This window comes from Eupeodes corollae, chromosome 3 (assembly GCF_945859685.1).
Source record: "Eupeodes corollae chromosome 3, idEupCoro1.1, whole genome shotgun sequence".
Classification (NCBI taxonomy): Eukaryota; Metazoa; Arthropoda; class Insecta; order Diptera; family Syrphidae; genus Eupeodes; species Eupeodes corollae.
The window spans coordinates 49,305,079-49,330,962 of record NC_079149.1 but is presented as its reverse complement, the minus strand read 5'-3'; the positions used below and the strand labels follow the sequence as shown (position 1 = coordinate 49,330,962).

Here is a 25,884-nt window from a genome sequence, read left to right as displayed (position 1 = left end):
AATCCTGGAGATATACATACGTTAATAAATAATACTAACGTTAAATTTTATTAAGTGAGTTTTTATTTCTTAAGTATGTAAACCAATACAAAAATTAATATTACAATTTAGAATTAACTTATTCATTAATGTATTAAATTAAATTATATTTCTGAAGGAATTTTGGAAGGGTCTTTTTTTATTACGACTTTGGAGCTGTTTTTATTTCTTTTGTTTAAGGGGTCTATCTTAACAGCTTGCATGTATGTTTTCATCTGGGCTGGGTTGAAAAGGCATTTTTCATTGACAGCTTCGATACTTTCGACTTACAAATATTCCATGACCTTTTTTTTAAATATGAACTAATGTCATTTCAAATTGTTATTCTAATTTTGTATCATTGAATAATCATGAGAGCGAAAAAATACTGTTTTGTGTAAGCCCTAATCGTATTGGGATCTAATCTCGTAAAATGAAAACTATCAAACATTATCGTTTAAAGCATGTCTTTTTCTATTAAACAAAATGACACTATAGCTGTTTGGTTGTTTTTTCATTTTACGTGATTAGAGCCCAACTTCCGTTTTGAACGCAGTTGCGTTTAAGTGTTCTACCTTCTTGGTCTTGAACTTTATACCGTACTAAGTTTTCGTGGTTCATCCAACCAGCGAACTTTATCACCTCTTACACCGGAAACATATTTTCAGCACACGTTTGATAGACCTCATTTGATGAATAACTTGTTCCTAAAAAAAGAAAAAATATTACTATCATTTATAAATTATACCGAAAGAAAGAAGCTTTTGAACCTCAGAATGTCTTTGAATCGTTTCTAAAGTCAGTTGACATCTTTTCCCAAATGATACGTTAAGTAATGTAACATTATTTACAATGTCACATACAAATTTTAATGTTTTAATTCAATTTCAGATTTTCAAACTGTCGCAAAATTCCATTAAAAAAAAGATAACTTTTTTCTGGAAATATTACTATAAAGTTAGTTATAGACTAATAAAACAAATTAATTAATTGAATATGTAAACAAAATACAAAATTCCGAAAAGCACTTCTAGCAACTTTAAGTTGCCGGCAACTTATTTTCCACATAAGCGATCTACTTTATAAATCAATGAAAGAGACTTGAAGTAAGTAAATAAGTGAAGTACATAAGTGAAAACAAAAGTATTCAAAATAGATCTTCAAAGAAAACATTGTTTAAAAAAAAGATCCTATAAAGTGATACGGTGGTCGAAATCCTAACCAAGTCATACCTTAAGTGATGTTTTATCTTAAGAATACTTGTGTCAAAGTTATGTGACTTTGTAAGAAGTATTATTTTATTTGACATATATGTAAAAAAAAAATGAAACTACAGAATTCGACGAATGAGTTGCGAATAAATGCGGAGCAATTTTTGACATTTATAATATTATAGAAATGTCAAAACTGGCATTCTGTATTGATATAATAGATTTTCAGTTTGTGGGAGTAATTTTTTAAATTATAATACTAAAGATTTTATCCCAAATGTGAAATTAATAAAATTGAAAAACTAATGGGATTTTCTATGGTAAAATAAAAATAAACGTATTCTTGATCTAGATCTGTCAAAACATAAATTTTCCCTGTTTTTACATTCCATCGGTCAAAATAATTTTTTTTTGATGTATGATCAAATCTCTATTTTTACCCCTTTTTGCACCAATACTTTTACATTTTTTCAAAAACATTTTTCTGGAAATATGACAGCTCTACTACACTTACAAACACGTAAACAAAGTTACAATAATTAAATGACTTTATAATGATAGATGTCCTCAATTTCTGTGTCTAAAAAAGGTTTTTAGAAGCAAACAAACAACAGATGGCTTTTTAAAAGCAATTATATTTCTCCTTCAAACCTACGGCAAGCTAACCTTAAGAGGGGAAATAACTTTTAACGGAGGTTTTATAAGAGAATAAATATATAGCAGTCCATCGAGTACATCATCTTAATTTACCCATGGTAAACCCCAAAAACTAATATTATATGAAGTTCAATATAAAGTCTCTATTGTCTTTTGAACGCACCCACTGTCAAACTGTTGAAATTTCTGTCACACGTCACAATCTGTTGTTCGTTTATTTGTAAATTATTAAAGGAAATTATGATTTTAACTTAAAAACTAAACAATTTCCATAATACGTAATCTTAACATACCTGCATTAAATTAAAGCACATAGCAATCAAAGCCATTCCCAGTAACAAATAAACAGCGCAGAGAATAAAACTCGTTTCAACATTTGTAATGTCATTGTTTGTTATCTGAAAATTTAGTTTATTTTTACTTAAAACAATGTTTGTAAATTAAAAAAATCATATTTTACCACTTTTTCACCCGGAACGATGTCTCCGAAACCAATACTGCTTAGCGATATGAAACAAAAATAACTTCCGTCTAGCAAGGTCCAATTCTCCCATGTTCCAAACATGAATGCTCCAAACAGAATGTAACTAAATTTTCAAAATTTCTTATCATCTTTCTTTTTTAAGTGCAAATAATAAAATAAGCCTTACCCAATCATTATAAAAATACAAACAGTAACCGGAACTGTGACCGTAGACGTGTTAGTTTGAATTTCAGCTTCGATTTCTGAATCGTCTTCTTCATAGAAATCATTGGTTTCAGATGACGTTTGTTCGGTGGAATTACTCGATCGGGATTCAGTTCCTTCTTCCATGCTATCCATCTTTATTTATGTATGTATATAAAAAAGTCATATGTTAAAACGTTACCGTTTGAAATTCATCACTGAACTTATGTCAACTTACATCTCTATCAATTGTCATACGACGAATTTTTCGACGTTCTCGTATAATTCGTCGTCGAGCTACACCAGGGCAAATTCGACAAAGACAAACTTTAGCGTAGATCCATTTGAAAGATTTTGCTAAAATATCACCAATATTCGATAGATACAAGAGAAACAATGGCATTCCAATTATTGCATAGAGAATGGTAATAAGTTTGCCCCAATTTGATTTCGGACAAATATTGCCGTATCCTGTAAAGAAAAATTATTTTGGTGTTTAAAAATAATAAAAAGAAAAGCAATTTATGTTTGTTCATTCCCAAACGTCAAAACCATAAATATGTGGATTTATTTGAGCTCAAGCCACATGCCATAATAAGACGTTAAAATAAAAAAGAGTCAAATGTGGATGTCGTCTAAATTTTGTTCGTAATATTGCATCTCTGTCACCTGTCAGTTTGCACAAATGAATGACAGTCATCTTTAAAGGTGTTCAATGGCTGCGTTCTCGTGTTGGATAGGTGGAATTTTAGATACCTTGTAGAAGCTGTATTAGCTGTATTAAAATAGCTGTCAAAAAATTAAAACAACTTTGACCTGTTCAAAAAAAAGCAGAGAAACATTTAAGCTTCGAAGTAAAAATTATTGTAAGATAAAACATTTAATGAATAATTAAAATGATTCGTCGGACGATGATGAATTGATAGGTGCGTAAGAATTTAATAAATTTTGAATTTTGTCAATTTTGAAGTTTCAAAAATTAGATCATAATTACCTTCTAAAATTCGAAGGCAAATAGCTTCTTAATCGTCTATTATGTACAGAACATCCTCAAATACAACTTCAACTAAGATTTTGTTTACTAACAAACACAAAAAGCTGAAATCAATTTCCAAATTTCTTCAAATTCAACCATGTGTTGAAACACCTGTTCTGTCAGATGCCTTCATACCCAAGAAATTCTTGAATACCTTTGGATTGCTTTTTTTACATCTCAGCTGGTCTTGATCAGCTGTTATTTTACTCGTAAAACACTAACAAAAAGTTATCTGGATGCCCTATCTGTCGGAGATTGAACGCAGCCATTGTATCTCTGTCACCTGTCAGTTTGCACAAATGAATGATAGTCATCCTTTAAGGTGACGGTTTCATTGTACCATTTATTTTAATGTCTCATACATTCTTCGAACTTGTTTATTTGGATTCGTTTATAGAAACTCAGAAAGAATAATTATCACCCTAATAATTAAGTTGGCCCAAAATATTTGTTAAAAACTTAATAAATTACAAAACTATGACTGGTGTTTTTTTAGACGTGTGCTCTTTAAACTTGCAATACTTTTTTTCAGAGTTGATCTTTTTGATAGGTGTCACTTGATGTATGGTCAATTTGATTTGTCAATAGACAAATTTTGAAATCGTTAAAATTAATTGAAATACAAAAAATCTTTTTAGTGAATAAAACTTTTGGTGATCGCATTATCTCCGCTAGACTATTTTTGTGGGTGTGTGTGAAGTCGCTTGTCTACGCAGATAAGCCCGAGACTATTGACGCCTTGGAAAAGCATATTCAAGTTGTTTTTTATTCTTTACTATAAATTTAACATACTTAACATCACAAATTAGGATTAGATAGGATCATTTGTGGATCTTAGTCCTTGGTCCGTTCATATTAATTGAAAAAAATGTCTACCATCACTAAGATTCGAGGTACTTAGCTTACGGACTTTTTAATCTTTTCTAGGGTTTTTCCTACATTTGAAAAGAGTGCCAAATATTAAAGCAACTCAATGAAGATAGTGTTGACATTAATCTTTGCCCGGCTCAGAAGCATGATAATGCATCTATCTTGCGTATTCAGAAGAAGTGCAAACATTAATTCGGCAAATTAATCCAAAAGCTTTTTTACCCCATGTACAAACCATTATTTAAACCTTTGTGGAGTTCACTCTTTAAAAAACACTTCTTCAAATACAACATTTTTTGGCACATTGGACGGACTTTACTTTTTCTTCTCAGCATCTACGTATCGTTGGAAAATTCTCATAAAAAAGTATATGTAGCAGTCAAGCGACTTGTAGACATGAGATGGAGCGCTCATCACGACGCTGTTAAGACATTTAAGGAAAATTTCGTAAAAATAGTTTTAACTCTTGAGCTCCTTTGTGATTCTGAAATGGACATTTTACACTGAACTTGCATCAGTCTAAGGTGATGGAAATCGTTGTGTTGGTTTTCTCAACTCTTCAACCAAGTAGTTCCAATTCTACCCTCAACATTTACAGAACTAATAGACAGCATTATCGCATTAGAAATCTGGCAAATTCTGCGTCACATGGCAGCTTCAAAAACAAATTTGAAAGATGCAGAAATGTGTAAAGCTTTTTAAGTGGGACTTTTCAGAATTTTTACCGAGTCATAGAGTTTAATAAAGACTTATCAAAGACCAACTATAAGCCAAATTAGGTTGGCAAATTGTGCTTTACCTTTGTTCGAAAAGGTGCACACAAAACATAGATTTCAATGATTCAATCGAAATATTTTAGATAAAAACTCAAAAGCAGCTTAAAATTAAATATTCTTTATCTTTATCATTATCTTTATTGTAATATCAATGTAATAATATTTGTTCTTAAGCTAAATTGCACAATTTACAGAGACATGGTATAAGGCTACCTAACTACTATCAATATTATAATTATTACATCAATCAACCAAAAGTACAAAAAAGAAATAATATTGAAGGAAAAGCTAAGGAAAGGTGGGCGGTAAAATTAAAAAAAATGATGCAAACCAAGCTTTGAGTCTTACAAAAAAGTAGATAAAAAAAGTATATAGATATAGAACAGAAAAGAATAGATTAATTTAAATAACTAAAATAAGTACATCAATAAATGTATAAATAAATAAATAAATAATTAAATAAATAAAGAAATAAATAGACAAACAAATAAATATATATTTAAATAAATAAATAAATAGGTAAATAATTAAACAAATAGACAGGAAAACTAAATACAAAATAATAGATAAATAAATAAATAAGTATATTAGAAAGTCATTGTGAAGCTTGGTTTGAAATCAAGGTATTATCAGACATAGTACATGATGCAAGGTATCGCTCATTAAGTTTAACAATTCTTCCTGATACCACATCAATAGCTAAAATGGTATGAAATTCATTAGTTGAAAATAACGCTTTCTGCAGCCGTTATATATTAGAGATTGCACAATTACCCCATAACCGTAGTACAAGAGAGCTTGGAAACAACTTTGTATATTAGAAGCTTATTATCGGTGCTAAGCATTGATTTGCGATTAATGAAAGGGTAAAGAATTTTAACTGTATGATTTATTTTCTGGGTCGTTTTTTGTATATGTAAGCCAAATGTTAATGTTTTATCTAAATGCACTCCGAGATATCTTGCATCAGATTTCCATTCTATACTTGTGCCATCCATAAGAAGATTATTGATAGGTAGAAAGCAGGCTTTTTTCGAGTGAAAAAGATTGCCGGCGTTTATTTTCCAGTCATGGAAGTAGCTTTGTTTAACATTTAGACTAGATTGCAGATTAGTTTCGCTTATAAAACCAACTGAATATCCGAAGAGAAAATGCAAGTATCATCAGCGAAAATTGCTGTTTTACAAAAAGGAAGCAATGAAAAATCGGAAGTAAATATTGAGTATAGAATAGGGCCTAAAACTGATCCTTGTGGTACACCGGCCGTTATATCATATTTTTCAGAAAACCAGTTATTGAACGAAACCTTAAATTTTCTCTGAAGTAAAATTGATTGAATTATTTTTATTAAAAACACTGGGAAATTGAGTATCAACAACTTGTGTAAAAGCGCATTATGCCAAACCGTGTCGAATGCTTTTTCGACATCAAAACGTACCATACCAGCACTTTTACCAGACCTTAAGTTAGGTACTTTTTATGTGTTTAATAATGCTATGTACTTGATGGATTGTACTGTGATCCAATCTGAAGCCGAACTGCTCGTTTGGTAAAACGTTATTATTGGTTAAGTGTGAATTTATTCTAGCTTTAATAACTTGTTCAAAACATTAACTAATTGAACTCAACAAACTAATGATAACTAATAGCCAATTTTAAGACATTTATTAAATAACACTTGCAAGTATTTTAAACCTAATGTTGGTAAGTTTTTCAAATATATATTTTTAATGCCATCAAAACCAGCTGATTTACTTGCTTTAAGATTTTAAAGTATACCTTTGATATCATCCAGCGAAATCTCATTTTCTAAGTCATTTATAGGTTATTGGCCATATGGGTTGCACAAAAATTTCCGGTAAAACATTTAATTTTTCATTGTTCGTGATTACAGCATTGTTACCTACTTTAAAAGCAGGAATGTGGGTGTTTTTCTTCTTTCTGATTTTAACTACACTCCAGAAAGGCTTACTTCCTTTATCCAAACCCGCAAGTTTTTGATTCCAAGATCGATTACTACGGTACTAGATTTCATCTTTTATAATTATGTTGAGTGTTTTTACTGCAACAAGTAAGTTGGGTTCTCGGTTTCTTATCCATTTTCTTTTAACGAAATTTTGATCAGATTTATTATATGATTCGGTAGTAAGTACTCTTTTGGAAACTGATTTGTCTATGCTTTCATGAACAGCATTCCTGAAAAACGTGATACTTTGATCAATATCAGATACATCGGAAAATTCGCTTACAGTTGTGGGATTTGACAATTTTGAACTAACTTCACGTTTGTATTTAACCCAATCAGATTTTTTCATATCTAAAATTTCAGTTTTATTTTCTAAAGGTGATGAAAAAATTAATATCCACTGGAACATGATCCGAACCTAGTTCGTTTAAGATCATAGGCTGGTCAAAAAGATTGGCCATATTAGTGAGAAATAGGTCTAACGTTGACGGATTTGATCTGCGATTAGATGGGTAGTAAGTAGGATGTGGAGGTAACAGAATTTTAAATGGGTGCCTACAGTGAAGATTATCAAGAATATTTACACGCATGCAACCCTTATTCCTATGTGTGCAATTAAAATCACCACCATTCAAAAAGGTACCGCGTATACTTATTAATTTTCTTATATCATTATTTAAATAATAACGTTTGGTGGGCTTAATGATGTGCCATTTTCGAAAGGTATTTTAATTCCTATGTTTTCTATTCATTTGTATTTACAATAGGAATTAATTCATGCCGAATAGTTTTTTTAAATACCACAGCAACGCCGCGCCGGCCGCCCCATAGTTTATCTTTAAGGGATAGCCAAGTTTCAGATAATAAACCTACATCTACATTATGTTTATTAAAAAAAGCAAAAAATCTTTGTTCGTGTTTTCATGATTTACCTCCCTAGGTTCAATGTCGTTTAATGATAAATTTTTAACGGCCCAATTATTATAAATTATTCAACAAAATAAAAGCCTTGTTTAAATTTTTAAATTAACAACACGCATATTAATTGAAAATATCACATACCAATAGTTGTAATGACAGTCAGAGAATAAAGGAATGCACCCGAAAAACTCCATTGCTGTTTGATGTCCACATCATCGAGTTCAGCTTTAATAATTGCAGTAGTAAAATTAAAAATCGTTTCATTCATCCTAAAAATAAAAATACAAAAATTAAAACAAATTTTAAGACTTATTTTAAGACTTATTGCAAATCATACCTTTTTTTGAATTCAGTCTCATTAAATATATTCGATTCACAGCAAGTGATCCTCCACAGAATTTCAGCTATCACTGTCTTATTGCGTTCCCCTACACTCGGCTTCCGCCCTACCTTATTGGCTTCTGAAGTCTCAATTGCTTGGAACATAAATGCACCACCTATTGTATAGATTATCACCAGAAGAATAATTCCCACATTACTAAACATAAAGGCAGTAAATGCTCTAAAATGATCCTTGAATCGTTCGAATGGTGGTTTTTCTCTTCGTTTAAACGAGCGTTTGCGATTCATTTTCTTTGAAATACTGCGTTTACACAAAAAAGTTTAATTCCTTTTTTATTGTTTTGTTTTTATTTTTCTGCTTATATTGTTAAATATTTCAAAACCTTTCAGAGTTTTCTCCGTGTTGGCCGAAGAAAATCACTCCATATTTGAAATATTAATTGATTTGGTTGCATTCTTTTCAAGGACTTGCCTCTTTTCTCTGTATGAGTAATAATAATTTATGAATTAATCCTTTTTTCTACAATGACACGTGAATTGGTTAATTGTGTTTAGTTTTCATCTGTAAAATATATAAACAAAAATAATACATTCATTATGGAAAGTCGATTAAATAAGCTTAGGAAAAAGAAAAAACAACTAAATAAATAAATAAATAAATAAACACTTGAATTATTTGCAATCTTCATTTTTAAATATCCCGCAGTGTTAACCCTGATTTATGACTTTTTCAAAAGCACTCTAATGTGTGAACGAATATCTGTTTTTTTGGGATAATGGTCTTCAATTGGCATGTTCATAAATTTAAATATGGAACGAAAACAAAGTATTCCAAAGAATTTATTTTGAGTTTGTACAAAAAAATAATAAATAAATGTTTAAGTATTTATTGTTTTTGCGGAAATTGATAAACATTCACATTTCAATAAATTATGTTTAAAGAAGTATAAAAAAAAAAACATGGCATGGTATGTATTCGAGTATGTATTTAAATTGTTAGCTGTTGAAAACCGTTTAAGCAAGGAAACGTGCTAAAATGATAAGTAAACTTTAAGATATTTATACATACATGTTCATATAAATAGAAATAATTGTATACATGGGTGGAGGATGTAAAAAGAATGAAAATTATAATGTGAACTACATGGCGTATGTGGAATATTTCTTCTTTTTTTGATTTTTGATTTTCTGTTTGTTCAATGAAATTATTCTTGCAGGAAAAGTAAAGTGCCTACTTAAAGTCGCTGTAATTAATTGAAATTGTATGCAAAGCATGTCGATTTTCGAATTAACATTGAAAGGAAATTTCAAACTAATTGGCAATAGCTTTTATTTGACGTTGATGGTGATTTGGAAGAGTATAATAAATTGAGTTGAAATAAATCTTTAGAGTAAACAACAAAAACAAAACTTTAAAAGAAACGATTTTTATTTCTAGTAAAGAGAAAGAAATTATATCCAATCCACAGGGTTATCCATTTTGCGGTTGCGAAAGTAAACGTAAATAAAACATACACAATTTTTTTTCATGATATTTCTATTTTATTATAAAGTTTGAACTGACAATATGATTGTATTTATTTAAAGACTAATATTTTGTAAATAAACAATTAACACAATTTATTGAAAGAATTTGTTCTATTTTCTTTTTTTCAATTATTTGAAATAAAAAAATTTCTAAGTATAAAATAAAAACAAAGTGTTATTCTAAACTTAAAAAATACATAATTTTATAACTTCAACAAATATGTGTCAGACACTACACCATTTTGTCCTTACACCGAAAAAGGGTAAGGACAACTCCAATCTGGAGAATCTCCGGTCGATAAACCTGCTGCCAAGTATCAGCAAGGTATTCGAGAAGATTATAAATAGAGCTCTGTCCAAGTGGGCTGAGAACAACAAAATAATTCCGGATAATCAGTTCGGCTTTAAGGCGGGACATGACACTATTCATGTTGCGTCTAAGCTTATTTCTGATATCCAGTGAAACAAATCTAAAAGACAATGTACAGGTGCTTGTCTGGTTGACTTGGAGAAGGCCTTCGACCGTATGGTTAGAGGGTCTGTGTCTAACGTTAAACAGACTTTGCCTAAGTAAACCACTGTTGTTTATGCTTTATGACATGCTTAATGATAGACGGTTTATTGTCAAAATTGACCTTCAACAGTTAGCGATTAACTCGCCGATCTGATAGCAAGTCTGACTCAGTCAATAACGTACGCCAACCACCTAATTGCGTACAGAATAGCTCCAAAAATTGAGGTTATCAAGACACTTTTGCAGGGTGACTTCGAAAAAACTGGACAAATCTAGTGATCATTGGACCAAATCGACAGCCACTTGCGAATAAAAGTGTAGTAAAGTACCTTGGCATCTGGATGGATCAGTACTTGTATTTTGACAGACATATGAGTGCTGCTCTGGCCAGAGCTAGGGGAGCCTTTGTCTTGACAAAACGGTTGTTTTTTAGCAGCCGTCTTGGTAGCAGGGTGAAGGTGATTTGGTACATGGCCCTTATCCGGCCGATGATTGCCTATGGGTGCTCGGTTCAAGATTCAGGTGTTTGAGAGACAATGTCTGCTACTTTGCCTTGGATTACACAGAACATTAGAGTCGGAGTACAAACATTACTATTCCAATCAGGTTCTATACAAAAGAGCCAACATAAACAGAATAGAAAATTTCTTGCTGAAGCTTGGTTGGGGTCACATTGCGAGAGCGATGTCGTCGACTAACAGCTTAATTTTTGGGGCTTACTACACCAACAATGAGTACTACGAACGTGCACGTTTAAGTGGCAACATTCCGCCCGAAGCTTTTCTCTATTTAGACAATCGAGGGCTGATACAGGCGGTTCCGCTAATCTACCACGTCAGCCGTAAATCTGTATCGTTAATCGTCCTCGCACTGCATGGAGCCGAGTGCCTTCGGTGCATTAGGACTGTTTCCGATAGGGACCGAAGAGATAGGGTGAGGCAGGAGAACCAAGTTTGGTGGCTTCAAATTGTTATAAGTTTTTTATATAGTTGCTCATGTAATTAACAAAAAAAGATAAAAACGTTTTTGTAAAATTTATATACATTATGTATGTATATGTTTAGTGTAGTTAACAAATATAGTACCTGGTAAGGATACATTTGTGCTTGAGTTTTGTTTGTAAACCTATTTTCTTTTAAAAAACTAAGTTTCAGAGTGGCAATTAAAGCAATCCAAATTTCATAATTTCGTTAAAATTTGAATTTGAAGATATTATACATTTTCTGTGGAACAACAAATGCTATTGTTCTTTTTAGATAATATTTAAGACCTTCTCTTAATGGTCTTCTTACGGACATTTTCGTGTTTACAGCAACAAAAATCAGCCTTAAGCGGTTTTCTTTTCCTCGTTGTGGCTGCAAAATATCGGCTAACCATGGTCTCATCAACCATGTACCTAGCCTTTGTTTCGCAAAAGCAACAAAAGCAGGACCCTTACTTAAACAACAGCAACAACAACAACAACATATTTTTATTGTAACATTTTAATTTTTAATGTAGATTTATTTTATTCCCTTAATCATTTATGCACAAAATGGATTCTTAACGTTCACCACGTTTTAAGGACACTTAAGCTAATGTTTGGCACAAATTCATTGTTTTTCTTTAATCTTCTTCGAAAAATAAGTTGGGAAGGGGTCTGGACTCGTCCATTATGTTTCGGCATATTTTGGAAACTCATCCAATAACTTATCGAAACCATGTTTGTGTGTGTGAAAGTAAAGTTTCGCTGAGAGTCAATAACGGTAGCTTTCCAGGAAGCCGTGATGCAGTGACCGACAATCACGAAAACGAATGATTGAGTTGGACGAATCTGTGTGGGACTGGTATTTACGAGGAAGGAAGAAGATACGAGTAGATGTTAATTAGCTTGAAAGGGACTCTTGAAAGAGCCTTACAAGCGAGCAGCGAAATAGAAAAGAAAGGTTAGATGAATTTTAAAAGAAGAAGGGAAATCGAGAAGGAAAAGATTGATGAAAACCAGGAAAATAAAAAGGGAATTAAAGATTCGAGGATCGGGGTGTGATGATTGTGAATAAGAGGAAAATAGAAAGAAAAAACTTTTAGTAGTATTTTGTTTAAGTCTTCAGTTTTTGAAAAAAAAACTATAGCTTCGATTTTTCCAAAAAATTCACGAGATGTCGAAAACGTTATTCTTTGATACAAACAATTTTTTTGAAGGAAATATGGTAAGTTAAAAACTTAAATTGGTTTCTCTATAAAGAAATACTCCGTTTTTTAATATCAAAATGAAATTAGTGTTCGAGTACGGGTTTTAATAAAAGCCTTTGTTACTTTGTAATTGCAATTTTGATATCAATCATTTCAAAAGAGTAAACACACTTAAAATTGTAATTATTTTCATTTGTTTCATGTTTTTAAAATAAAATATTTAAATTTTAATTCTTATGTATTTTTAGATACATTAAAAGTTTTTAAGTTAGAATTTTAATTATTATTGTTTTTTTTTTTTTGTTCCTCAATTTATTTTGGCACAATTTCACTTCACATTAGCATAATTTTTGCAAATTGTCTTACAATAACACTGATTTTAATACTGTTGACTTAAAAGCAATAAACGTCCTTGCCAATTATTTACTTAATTTTTTTTCTAGGTCAATGAAAAAATAAAAAATCGAAAAGAAAATACATTTATTAAAAACTCATTTAATAAAAAATATGTAGATAATAAGTTTCACCCTCGCCCCTTAATTAGTCAGGATTTCTATGCTTTCTATACCTTGGGGACTACATTGACAGACCACCAACGACGAAAATGACGTCTATATATAAAACCATCCAAAGGAAACAGACACTGTCTGATGTTTGAGATTTATACTCGTCTATGAGATTTTTCTTTTTCATTTTCAGTTTTGATTTATTATTTCATAACTTCTCTGACCCAAACACACTATGAGGATTTAGTTTTATTTCTTTTAAAAATCCATATATCATTCTATTCAATTTTACTCGGCCGTGGCGGGCCCAAAGGCTGAAAATTAAATTATTATTATTTTAGAAGACGATATTATTTTTGATACCTTCTGCTTCACTTCCGCACGCCTCAATTTGCTTGTGTTCTAAGGCAAACGAACTTGTCGTAAAAATATATGATTCCCACGCAGTGATTTAAGATTTCCGCAACACAGAGAACTTATTTTATTCTGGATTTTTGAAATATCTTTATGGTTTGAAATAATAATTGTATTTATTTACATTCGTCATAACTCATAAGACTTTATAGGAGAATGTACATAGGGGAACTACTAAGTTGCATAAGGCATGCAAAAAGTCATTTTAAAGGTTTCTACAAATACGTATTAGCAATTCAAGCCTTAACAGTACATTCTTGTGAGCTCTATAAACAATGTTAGAAAAATGTCCTATGTTTATGAATAAATGTGGTTATTTTGTATCAAACATTCCATGTCTGTTTCAACTTCAAAGAATTTTTGTTCTGTAAATTAATGTTTTCTATAAAACTCTAACCGAATTCCCCAAAGACCTCTTATTTCAAACAATATATTGGCAAGTGTCCAATTTATTCTCTAAACTGAAGGTATCTTCAAATCACAAGTAAAAAAAATAAGTCAGGTATTTATCTCAAAAATTCATATTTTTTTTTAATTTTTTAAATTAATTTCTAGACAAAAACTAGACATAAATGTCTTTAGAAATTATTCTTTTAAAATTATAAATCAAAAAGATATCAATTTATACATATTTCTTAAAATTAATAAACTAAGACGTTTATTATGAACATCAGTATATATTTGTTCGGTATATTTATATAAACATTCATCTGTGTGTGTATATAAATAAATTATTTATTGAAAAATATTAAGGTATTTTTGTATTTGTTTATTTATCGATTACAAAAATACCTACAACTTATGAGCTAATTTAAAGAGGCGCCATAATTATTCAAACAAGTTTTCTGTTTTTTTGGTTTTTATTTTTTCTTGGCATTGAGCTATGAAACAAATCATACAAAAATATACTTAAGACATAGGGAAATGTTTTTCTTAAGATACAAAAAAAAAATACAGATGCTTGATGAAAAATAAGTAAAATGAGTCAATTTAATTTCGTCAGTGAGTAGACAAGTTCAATAGAGATATCACTCAAGTTATTGAGCTAATTACTATTTCCACTTGTGTTAATCGGAAGAGATTTTTGTCGAGAGATTTTAACAAATTGAAAATAAAACATCTTGGTGGAGATCTTTCGACCCATTGGTTTAAGGAGCTAGGACGGTGGCTTGAAATGAAGCAGCTTGCAGAAGGTACATACAGTTGTGTTCATAAAAATAGCAGTGCTGATCAAATTTTATAAAATTCTCAATTATTTAAATAACAGAAGTTCTTAAAAACAAATTAACATGTTATTTGCAACGGTCTTTCGTTTTTATATTAGAGACTTTTAGCTTAAAGTCATACCCTACTTTCCCGGTGAACATAAATTATTTCAAGCTCTCTGGATAGAGAGTGTTCATAAAATTAGCAGTGTTTTTGATTTTATAATTTAAAAGTGTTAAAAATTCATTTTGTTTTATTTTTGGTAAGTAATTATTTTACTATTTAAAGTTTTAAGTATTTGTAACACATTAGTATATACAAAATTAATAAATATTAGCTCAAAAATAAACAATGGGACGGTCAAGACACTGTCCCGAAGAAATTCGAAAACTGCCAAAATATTCAAGACATATTAGGCTGCTTAGCAGAAATGGTCAGTAAAGCCTTAAAATGGAAAAATAAACCGAAAACGTGAGGCCCAAATAGGATGACTACTGAGAGAACTATAAAACGAAATTGTTCAGTTAGCAAAGCAGAACCCTTTTATAGGCTCTAGGAAAATAAGAAATGGACTTCAAGTGCCTGTTAACGCTGTCACAATACGAAGACGTCTTTTATAAGAGAAGTTAACAGCCCAAAGTCCACGCAAGGTAGAATTCTTTACGAAAAGGCATGTGGCAAAGAGAATGGAGTTTGTTAAAACACATACAGATTGGGCAAAAGATAAATAGAGGAATGTTGTGTGGAGCGGTGAAAGCAAAGTCGTCCTTTTTGGGTCCAAGGGTCGTCGAGGCCGCAAAATGCAGCATACGATCCACCGTACACTATAAAAACAGTGAAGCATGGTGGAGTAAAAATTATGATATGGGCTTGCTTTTCATACTACGGGGTCGGGCCTATCAATCCCATCGGGGGTATAAGAGATGCAACCGAGTATGTGAAAATTCTCGAGGAGGTTATGTTATACTATTCTGAAGAGGAAATGCCGTTGGTTTGGGTATACTAACAAGATTTTGACCCAAAGCATACGTAAAAAAATGCAAAATCATGGTTTGCGCAGAAGAAGTTATCCGTTTAGGTGTGGCCCGCTTAATCCCCCGACCTTAAACTCATCGAAAATTTGTGGGGGGATGTTTAGAACGCAGTTCATAAGACAAAACCGAAGAATTTGAAAAAATTGTGTGAAGTAGTGCGTGATTCTTGGAACGCAATACCAGTCGAGAGGTGCCAGGTTTTAGTGGACTCGATGCCACGTAGATGCGAAGCATCATAAAAAACAATGGTTATGCAACAAAGTTATAATTGTAAGCTAACATTATTTGTATACTTTCATGTAACTTATTACATTTTTTCTTACTTCTGACGTAATAGATCTAGTTCTCTGTCATGCACTGCTATTTTTATGAACAGCCATATATTTAAATAAGGTTTTTACTGTGACAAAGCTAACGGTAAAAAATCGATAGTACTTATTTTCTGTTTTTATGAATAAAATATTTTAGTTTGTTATTAGAAGTTTAATGAAATATTTTATAATGTTGATATTGAAGGCCTTTTTGTTTTATTTGGAGAGCACTGCTACTTTTATGAACACAACTGTATGTATATGCGGCGAATTTTCTGTGCCGTTAAATAAAATCAAGTCAAACGAGACCAACTTTAAAAAATTATTCACCCGATGTAAACAAAACTGCTGAAAGCTAAAAAGTTTATTTCACTTTGTTAGGGGTACAAGACCATCTGGTGAAAAATTGTCTTATTGCAATATTCAAAAGTGAAATATGGGCTTCAGTTTCCTTACGGTGAGAGCTGAGTTATCTTTCCTGAAAGTTTAAGTATTTTTTTATTTACATTTTGACAGACGTTTTTAATAGTTTCAATCAAAAATATGAACAATGTTAAAGCTAGATAAATCTCTTTCATTTAGATAATTGTTATCAGGTTATGAGGCCAGGGCTCGTGTTAACTGCATTAAAAGAAAATAGCATCCAATGATTTGAAGGTCTCTTTAGACAAGCTTGAAGGTCCTAGCGATTAGGCGAAATGGAAATGGCAAATGGGTATGCTTTTTCGTGCATATGCTCTCAAGGGGATCGTTTCCGAAAAGAGAAAAAATGTTCTACAGTCACACCAACATCAAAAGCGGAAGGAAAGAAAGAACAAAACGATTGGTTGAAACAAGATGCAAAAGCTGCTGGCTAGATTGCTGCATCGCTTAGCTCACCGATCGCAGAACTTGTCTTAATATGCACCTTTCGAAAGAAGCAGCATCCAAAGGCTTAAGAATTTAATAGATAGTTGCTTCCAAGAAAGAAAAGATGAACAAGAGGACATCAGTGCGTACATTGCGAAATTGCAAAAGCTAATTGTAGATCTCAATGATGACCTAGCCAAGCATAAGGAAAATAACCTATCTGAACGGATTCTAAATGGCAGAATCATGTCAACTCTTGGTTAGGAATTTGATAATTTTAGGGACTTGCGGGATGCGATTCCCGCTGAAAAACAAACCCTGAAATTATTGATCTAAAAATTATGCACTATCGAAACAAGAAAAACGAAACAAAATATCAAGAGTGATGGAGCTGCTTTTATTTTAAGAATAAGCAGGAGCAACCAGAAAAGAAAAATAGTAAACTGGAACGGGATGCCGAATGTCCACAGAACAAATCCACACAAAGCAACATGAAGCGACCTACTTTAATGGCGTTCTCTTTAAATACAACAAAAGGTAATTTTTTGAGACAAAATCAATGGTATTTTGACAGGGATGTTTTAATACATATTACACCAAACAAATCGCACTTTGAAACGTACATGCAATTCGATGTACAAAAAGTAATTTTTTTAGGTAAATAAGGTGTCACAATGCAGGCGTTTGGTAAAGGCAACATCAACATTAAGGTCGACGTTGAACGGATGTGGAAAGAAGCAACTTTGACGGAAGTATGGTACGTCACTGAAGCAAGGGCACAATTGTTTTCTGTGAAGGCTGCTGCTCAAAATGGTTGAACGACAACAATGAATGACCGAACAGTTACAATTCAAAACACTTGCAGAGGTGAAGTAATAATAAATTGGTGGTATATCAAAGATGAGCTGTATGTTTTGAAAATACAAGTTGAGAAACCATCAGAGCTTGTGCAGGTATACATGTCAAAGGCTTCAGAAAGTCTTCAAGTATAACACGAAAGATTTGCCTACCAGAATGAACGCCATGTGAAGGGAGTTCTTGCCAAGATGAATATTAGTTTTCCCAAAAGTGTTGAAGAGTTCTGTGATGGATGTGCACCTGTTAAAATGCATGGACTTCCTTTCGAGTCCAGAAGTGATCGGTAGAGAGTTCGACAATAAAAAGGAAAGAATATTGCTGTAAAAATTCGGCATAGTGCATTATATTATACCCTTTTATACACCACAATAAAATGGAGCAGCAGAAAGTCAAAGCCGGACAATTGTGGATGCAGCTAGAAGTATGAGAGTAGCCAGTAAGTTGCCACAATGTCTGTGGGCTGAGGCATGTAAAACAGCAGCATACATATGTCATACAGTACTGGACCGATAACAATCTAAAACAAGGTTCCATATGAATTATGGTGTGGAAAAGAACTGGGACCTCTAGCCCATTTACGCATTTTTGGCACTGGATGTTATGTCCGCAAAGTTTGAGTTTGATTTGTTGGGTATGTCAACGAAAAAGGTGGATATTAATATCAAACCTGAAGAAAATTGTCTGCAGTCATGACGTAATTTTCAAGCCAAAAGTAGTTTGCAATGCGAAACCTGAAGGTACATTGTTAGAAGGGATCAAATATAAGGAAGACATTCCAGGTGCTGAAGAAAGTACTATAAACAGTGTTGAGTTTGTTTTTCATAAATTTAAAGCAAATACTGAAGAAAATGTAGAAACAAGTGTTGAGTAGTTTGGCTCTCAGAATAAAGACGGTGGAAAATGGACCAAAGAAATAAATCAATCAAGTTTTCAGAATGAAAAAAATGCTTCATTTTTCGATGCTAAAGATTCAATGGAAAACAATTTGAACTTCAACAAAAGAGAAAGAAAAAATCCAAGTTAAATGACAGGTGGCGAGTATCTCATGATTGCAGAAGAATGTGATAGGTGAATCAAGTCAAGAAGAGAGCGCAGTGGCTCTCAGCAATTTTAAATGAGTTAACATCTCTAAAAGAAAATCGAAAACGAAAAGTCAAAGAAATCCAAAATCGATTCGATTTGTATTTCGAGTGAAGAATGCAGGAAACGATGGGAATAGGCGATACAAAGCACGACTTATTGCAAAAGGGTATGTGTTCAACAAAAAGGTATCGATTAGGATAAAACATTTAGTCCTAAAGTCCGTTACGACACAGTTCGCATGCTGTTAGCCCCAGCTAACACAAATTTGATGTCAAAAGAGCATTTTTATATGGTACCTACTCTTAAGGAGGAAGTATACTTAGAGCAGCCTGAGGGATTTGAAGATGGAACTGGGCTAGTATGGCGATTAAATGGTAGTTTGTATGGTCTTAAAAAAGCTCCACGATGTTGGCATAAACGATTTTTGGCCTTTATGACGGAAGCTGGACTGAAAAATAGCACAGCTGATCCATTGTCTATTTTATCGCAATAATAGTGAAAATGTCCTCTATGTAGCGATTTTTATTGACTATGGACTTGTTCTTGGAAATAACGAAGATGAACTTTAAAATGTTCAAAAATTACTTTGTATTTTTTGAAAAATCAGTAAAAATGTTGTATTAGAATTTTATGAAAAGGCATACAAAAAATGATAAATATTATGCAACATGAAATGCATGTAAACAATTTTATACAAGTTTACAACAACACTTTCAAAATTCTGATATGGTCATGAAAAACGTCCTTCTAAACTTTTGAACCAACAAATTTTATGTTTATTAAAAAAATATTATTGGAACATGCTTCTGTTTTAAAATATTTTGCTAAATTAGCGTTACTAAAAAATTGTTCTGATACCTTATTCTTAAAACATTCTTTAAACAGTCTGATAACAAATCTTTTTCAGACTATTTACAGTGTTTTATAAAACAGCATTTTGTCCTATAGTATTTTGATCATACAGAATGTTTTACATAAACATAATACTTATTATTATTATCCATTTTGCGGTTTTAAAAGTAAATGTAAATAAAACACATACAAACTATCTTTACAAAAAATTCTCTTGCCATAAGTTCAATCTTTTTTTTTATAATTTTGAATCATTTATTGTATTTTAGACTTAAATTTTCATTAACCGGTTTAGAAAATATATTTAGAATCGGTTTAGTAGTTTGAAGGACAACAAAACTAAGAATATAAAATATTCTGCATGTCCTTGAAGGGGTTACAAAAAAAATTAAAAATTTAATGATTCTGCCTACACCCACCAAATTATTATTTCAAACAATCTTCGGTAGTTTTATGTTGGTCTTAAAAAAAACACCGTTAACTAATAAAATTATTCCATTAAAAATTACGGTTAGTATTTATGTACAAAAAATATCTGAATACATAATATTTATAAGAACACAAAACCATAATGGTTTTTACGACCCCAAGACGTTTTTTAATCCATTATCAAATTTAAATTGGCTTTTGATCCGCCTTAATACTTACAACAGGATATCTAACATTAGATACACAAGGAGAACTATCTTTATGTATGTTAAATGTATAAACATTGTATAAAAAAAACATAATCACACACATAAGAATTTAAAACAAAAAAAAAACATTTTAAACATGTTTTTCTTTTCGAATACATAAATGTTTTGCTTAGTTCATAAATCATCTTTTATTAGGTGTATCAAGAAACCACAGGTAAATTAACGATTCGCCTCTGGTTTTGTTTATTTTTGGCAGGTGATCTGTATAAAAGCGCCACATCACATAGCAAACTGCCCCAGCATGGATCATATCGAACCTTCATTTTGATATTTTGAATTTAGTTAAAATTTTGACAGAGATTCATGATTTCCGTCTGTTGACTTAATTTTCATCAATCGGAATAAACATCATATACAGGATTGAAAATTGATGAATCGAACATAATGCATAAATGTTTCTAATGAATGTTCAGTATTACATATGAAGAAACAGGTTAAGCACCTGATGGATTTGGGGTTTGTTGGGAAAATAGATGCAAACTAAGCAAATTAACAACAAACTGGAACAAATATGAAGGTGTTTTTATGAAGACGAACAATTTTAAGTTGGCAACGCTATTTTCCATAAATGTCAACTTAAAGGAAAGAGGCAGGTAGAAGGACCATCAATTAAAAACTAACTATATCTACATTAAAAATAATAAATAATAGTTGTGCAACTAGGTTTCGGCTTTTTGTCAGATGTCATAGATGGTTCCAGTAGTAAGTACTATTCGATTTTGACATATCCAAAACGCCATTAATCAAGCAAAGACATATCGTTCCGGTTCTATAAGTAATACGTATCTACAACATAGTTTTTTTGTATGCATTGAAAAAACTAATAATTAGAAATTATTGCGATTTCAATGCTCTTTTCAATTTATTTGAAAACATGACAAACTATTATCTGTTGTTTACAAATGTAACAAATCATTTGACATATTAGTGTTTTTTTACTTTTGGTTCCAAAACTTTTATGGCGCTGCAAGGAAATTGATTTCGATTTTGAACTTCTGAGTGAAGGAAAGCCTTAAGGCTTTGATTGCATGTGTTGAGAATAATTTAAAAACAAAGAACTTGGGTTCTTATTTTTTGAAACTAAACACGTTCAGTCTTATTTAAAAACGCTGTATAGAGCCTACATAAAGTTATGTTATCTCTATAATGCCTCTAAACGCAAAAATGCTATTTATAAAACTTATACAAGGTTGCATAGTCCCATAATAAGCTAAACGCGTTTTGAGGTTGAATAGAGCCTACATAAGGAAATTATTGTTATTATTATTTCGTAAATGTCATTTTGATTTCTCTCCTCTCTTTTTGAAATTAAAATAAAAACAATAATGCCTCTCGACTTCTCGAGTTTAGCTCGTGATGAGTCGTGAGCCGAAGAAACGAAGAATCTAAAAAAAATATAGATTTTCGAAAGAGAATATCATACAAATAATTGGAATTATTTTGTTATATTTTAGTTGTTATGACAACTAGCAGATTTTATAGTACTTTTGGTACTTTTTTTGATATAAGCATTGTATAACTAAAATTTATAGCAGATTTTTTTATAAATAGGAATTTTTGCAACGTTACATAGAGCCTACATAAATCCTTATTCACTGTATAACTATTCATCTGTTTAGCGAATTCTATTAAATAAGACTGGTTATCCTTAATTTGCTTTGCGCATTGTGATAGGTGATGAAAAATTTATTCAATTGGCGTTTTTGGTTTTTTAGTTCAGAGCAGACCATAAACTGTCAAACACTAAATTGTGTCTCTTTCTTACCTTTGACCGGTCAGGACTTCAAATTTGTGTTTCTTTTTCGTTCTGAATGTTTTCTGAGCTTTTGTAGAGCACGTTCTATAAGCTCAGAATAAAATAACTGAACAGATAAAGCTAAGCTGATTGCTCAACACAAGCATTAAAATCTTTATCCTCAAAAATGGTAGTTTTTCCATTTTTACTTAAGTTTTGAATTATATTTCTTGTTGCCGTCTATGAAAATGACAAGCAAATTGACAAGTTTCAAACAGTGACAGCTAAGTGTTCTGTTAATTCTGAGCGCACAGAACAGATTATGATCAGAATATGCTCACAGCATGTTCAATATGCTCAGGCTCAGTTCAGAACTATATTCTGAGCTATAATAGAAAATCACCTTTTGAAGCAACCCACATAAGAGAAAGCCATATTAATCAAAACCAGTCTATTAGATGAGAATACTGATGAGAAAGTTATAATGTCTGTTTGGTGGGACCAGGTCGGTTTATTTATTATAATCTGTTGAATCTAAATCATGCAATCACTGATGCGATTTAGCCGAGAACTGCGCTAAAAACCACAACAGAACTGCTTTGCTTATTTCAAACAGAGTAAGCTCGAAGCGCGCTCTATGAGCTTTGAATAAAATGACCGATTTAATGGAGCACTGACTTAAAGTTTGTTTCGAGTTTCTCATGAAAGAGACCAATGCAAAATTCTAAAACTGCTATTAACAGTTCATTTGCAGTGTTTCATAAAGTGGCCAGTTTATACATATTTCAAAAACTTTCTCAGAGCGACAGAATGAAATATAATCACAATAAACTATTTTATTTCTCCTAGCAATCAAATTAGCTTTGCATTTATTTTTATCTTTTTCTGTTTTAATTGTGCTATAGAGAGTTATTGAGATTTTCGAAAGCAAAAGTTAGAAATTAGTATGGGAAATTGTGTTTAGGTACATACATATGTATATTTTTGAGAATATTGAAATCCCTGAGATTTTAGAAATATTAACTGGCCAAATACATAAATTGGAGAGCTCTGATAAAATCCTGCAAAGGCTCTGTTATGAGCTTAAAAAGAAAAACGCAAGCGCCTAATATGAGCCGAAGCGCAATAAAACTTTGTCTTCAGTGATGTACATACATAGATTACAAAGGATTTTGAGGCAAAACTGCACTACTCCATAATTCCTTTTAAAAGGATGTTTTAAAAGGATCTTATATGAATATGTACCTTATTCATATTTCAATTTCAAAAAGTTAAACTAAATCAAACCAATCAGAACTGCTCAAAGTACCGAAAAGAAGATGTCATTAAGTGGATAAGTTTATCAGAAGTATTATGTTCTCCTTTCATATTGCACGAGAGTGTGTATTATTTAAGGCGCGGAAATGTCAAACGTTCATAATTAAAATCAGGTCATTGAATTTCAAACTGCAAGTGCAAATTATTATTCTAACAAAAGTCCTCGCAAAGAATAAGAATGCATGTTCCAAATTCAAATTCTTTTTTATTTGTATATCAAAATGTTTCAACAATCTAAATAGAAAACAAATATAAGCAAATATTTATTTCTTTAATATTTCAAATTTTCTTTAGAGAGTGTGAACTGACACTAACTGGCATGTGACACTACTTATCCCATATTCATTATTTTGATGATGTAGAAAACTCTTCTCTTCCCCAAATTATTTTCGTCTAATTTATTTTTCAACAAGAATATACTTTGTATACTTCGAATGTCAAAAACGAGAATATAAAAACGACAACAAGGAAGGTATTATAAACTATAGACACTATACGTAGACTGACTTGACTGCATCACTGTCTGGATCTTTCACGCTAAGTATACAAAAATAAACACAATTACCTGCCCGCAATCACCCAGTTAATGTCCACCATTTTAAATACAACGTTGCTATATTGCTGATTTTGTTGCCGGTCTAGATTTTTATTTCAAAAATCTCCTCTGCCGCATATTTGAATGAAGTATACGGTAGTGTAAGCGTATTTTTACCTCGTCACGTCGGTCGTTGGTTTTGGTGTGCTCATCAATGATGTTTGCAGAACATTGAATAATATTTAAATTTCTTGTATTTATAAAATATTTTGTTTATTGACAGCAGATGCACAAAATAGCACAAACATTTTAACAAAAACTTAGGTAATCTTTTTCACTACAAAAAATAATATATTATTTTCGAAAATTCGAAAAATACCATAATATTTAAATAATCCACACAAAATAGTTTTTTGTTTTATTTTGGCAATGACGTCAAAAATAATTCCAGAGCTAAAAACACTGTACAATAGATTAAAAACGGTAGAAAAATGAGGTGTTTTTGAAATGAAGATGTACAACAATAAGAAAAACCGGATTCACAACAAGAAATCAAACAGATTTTTTTATTTTTTCGAAGACCTTTGAGTTGGGATTTTTCAACCGAACCGCTCAATAGGAACACTGAACACAGACTGGAAGCTAGAAATGGAATCTTTTTGTACATAGTTGATTTGGGTCGTTAAGCTTCGCACTAGCAGCAGATGACGAATTAGATTCGAAAAAGATGTTTATTTTAGAATACTTCATCACTCTATAGTCTATATAGATCTCGTCATAGACTTCCAACGCCTGCCCAGATGATGTTTTCAATAGTATGTCGAAGAAGCAAAGTCATTCCTCGGACTGACCGCTGGCACACTCTCGATTTTATTGCCGGCACGAACAGATCGTGCGTTCATAAAACTATACTTACCTTTTGGAAATACGTCATTGTGACTGCGTAAAAATATAGAAACAAGTATAAAATTACGAAATGTATTTTTAGTTAAAACTAAATCAACACAAAAATAAATATAAGAATACACATGTAGATAGGTTGGTACTCTAGAATAAGCATTTTCTCATGGATGAAAAAAAGCATCCTCCATTTCTACATTATTTTGTTTTGTTTCGTTTTTTTTTTGACACTTTCGTGTTCTAGACAACATAAATTTTAATATGTTAAATGTTACAACAATGATAAAACTGACGTAAGTTCAATGCCAGAACACCCACATTTTTGTATGTCCCCCTTCAATGCTGTTAAATTACTAATCAAAAGAAGACAGCTGAGTTAATGAGTCGCGATATTGGCGTTCATAAACTCTTGGCAGTAGATAAATAAATAAAACTCAGGATTAAATAGAATTTATTGGAAAAAACACTCTGGGTTATCCGTATTTTATCATCACTTCGTTAAGGAACCATTTCATACAGATAATGATACGAATATTACAAGTCTACTAAAAATACCCATTTTTAATGTCAAACAAGTAAAAATTACACCATTACTTCAAATAGAACGAAGCACTCCCAGAAATGGGTTGGTTAAGGCAACTTAAGACACTTCATTTGCAGTCAATTGCATTCTTTGAACATAAATTAAGAATACAGCTAAGTATACAAGATTGGAATATCTTCCAATATTGGAAGATTTTTCGCAAATAATTTCAACCAATATTCTATCAACGATGAAATCACCTAATTTTATCTGTCATAAGTCACAGTAACAAAATTGGCAGCCAATCGTTTGAACTCGTCTAATTATATAAATTTGTGTATTGTACACTAATTGGACGATTGTTCAATAAACGGATATTGGCAGAA

General features: G+C 31.5%; 1 protein-coding gene across 2 annotated transcripts; it reads right to left on the bottom strand.

The window, feature by feature from the left end:
* Positions 1-40: 40 nt before the first annotated feature.
* LOC129949328 (potassium channel subfamily K member 4) lies at positions 41-24,723 on the bottom strand. Of its 2 annotated transcripts, XR_008782022.1 has the most exons (9): positions 24,106-24,723; positions 8,460-9,026; positions 8,264-8,391; positions 2,792-3,024; positions 2,537-2,709; positions 2,347-2,473; positions 2,180-2,284; positions 594-725; positions 41-323 (listed from the first exon to the last, which is right to left on the bottom strand). XR_008782022.1 is itself a non-coding variant. In XM_056060723.1 (8 exons), the coding sequence occupies exons 2-8, from the start codon at positions 8,750-8,752 to the stop codon at positions 657-659; spliced, it is 1,128 nt and encodes a 375-aa protein (XP_055916698.1). In that variant the 5' UTR covers positions 8,753-9,026; positions 24,106-24,723; the 3' UTR covers positions 41-656. The 2 variants fall into 2 exon arrangements, 1 of the variants encoding a protein (XP_055916698.1); XM_056060723.1 differs by having other exon boundaries at positions 41-725.
* Positions 24,724-25,884: the final 1,161 nt, after the last annotated feature.

Bases quoted from the DNA above. Each gene is read 5' to 3' on its own strand.
- LOC129949328 (XM_056060723.1), bottom strand. From the start codon at position 8,752: ATGAATCGCAAACGCTCGTTTAAACGAAGAGAAAAACCACCATTCGAA. The intron at 3,025-8,263 runs GTATGTGATATT...TTTTCTTTACAG, and splicing joins GACTGTCATTACAACTATTG to GATACGGCAATATTTGTCCG. The intron at 2,710-2,791 runs GTAAGTTGACAT...ACATAAATAAAG, and splicing joins GTATGACAATTGATAGAGAT to ATGGATAGCATGGAAGAAGG.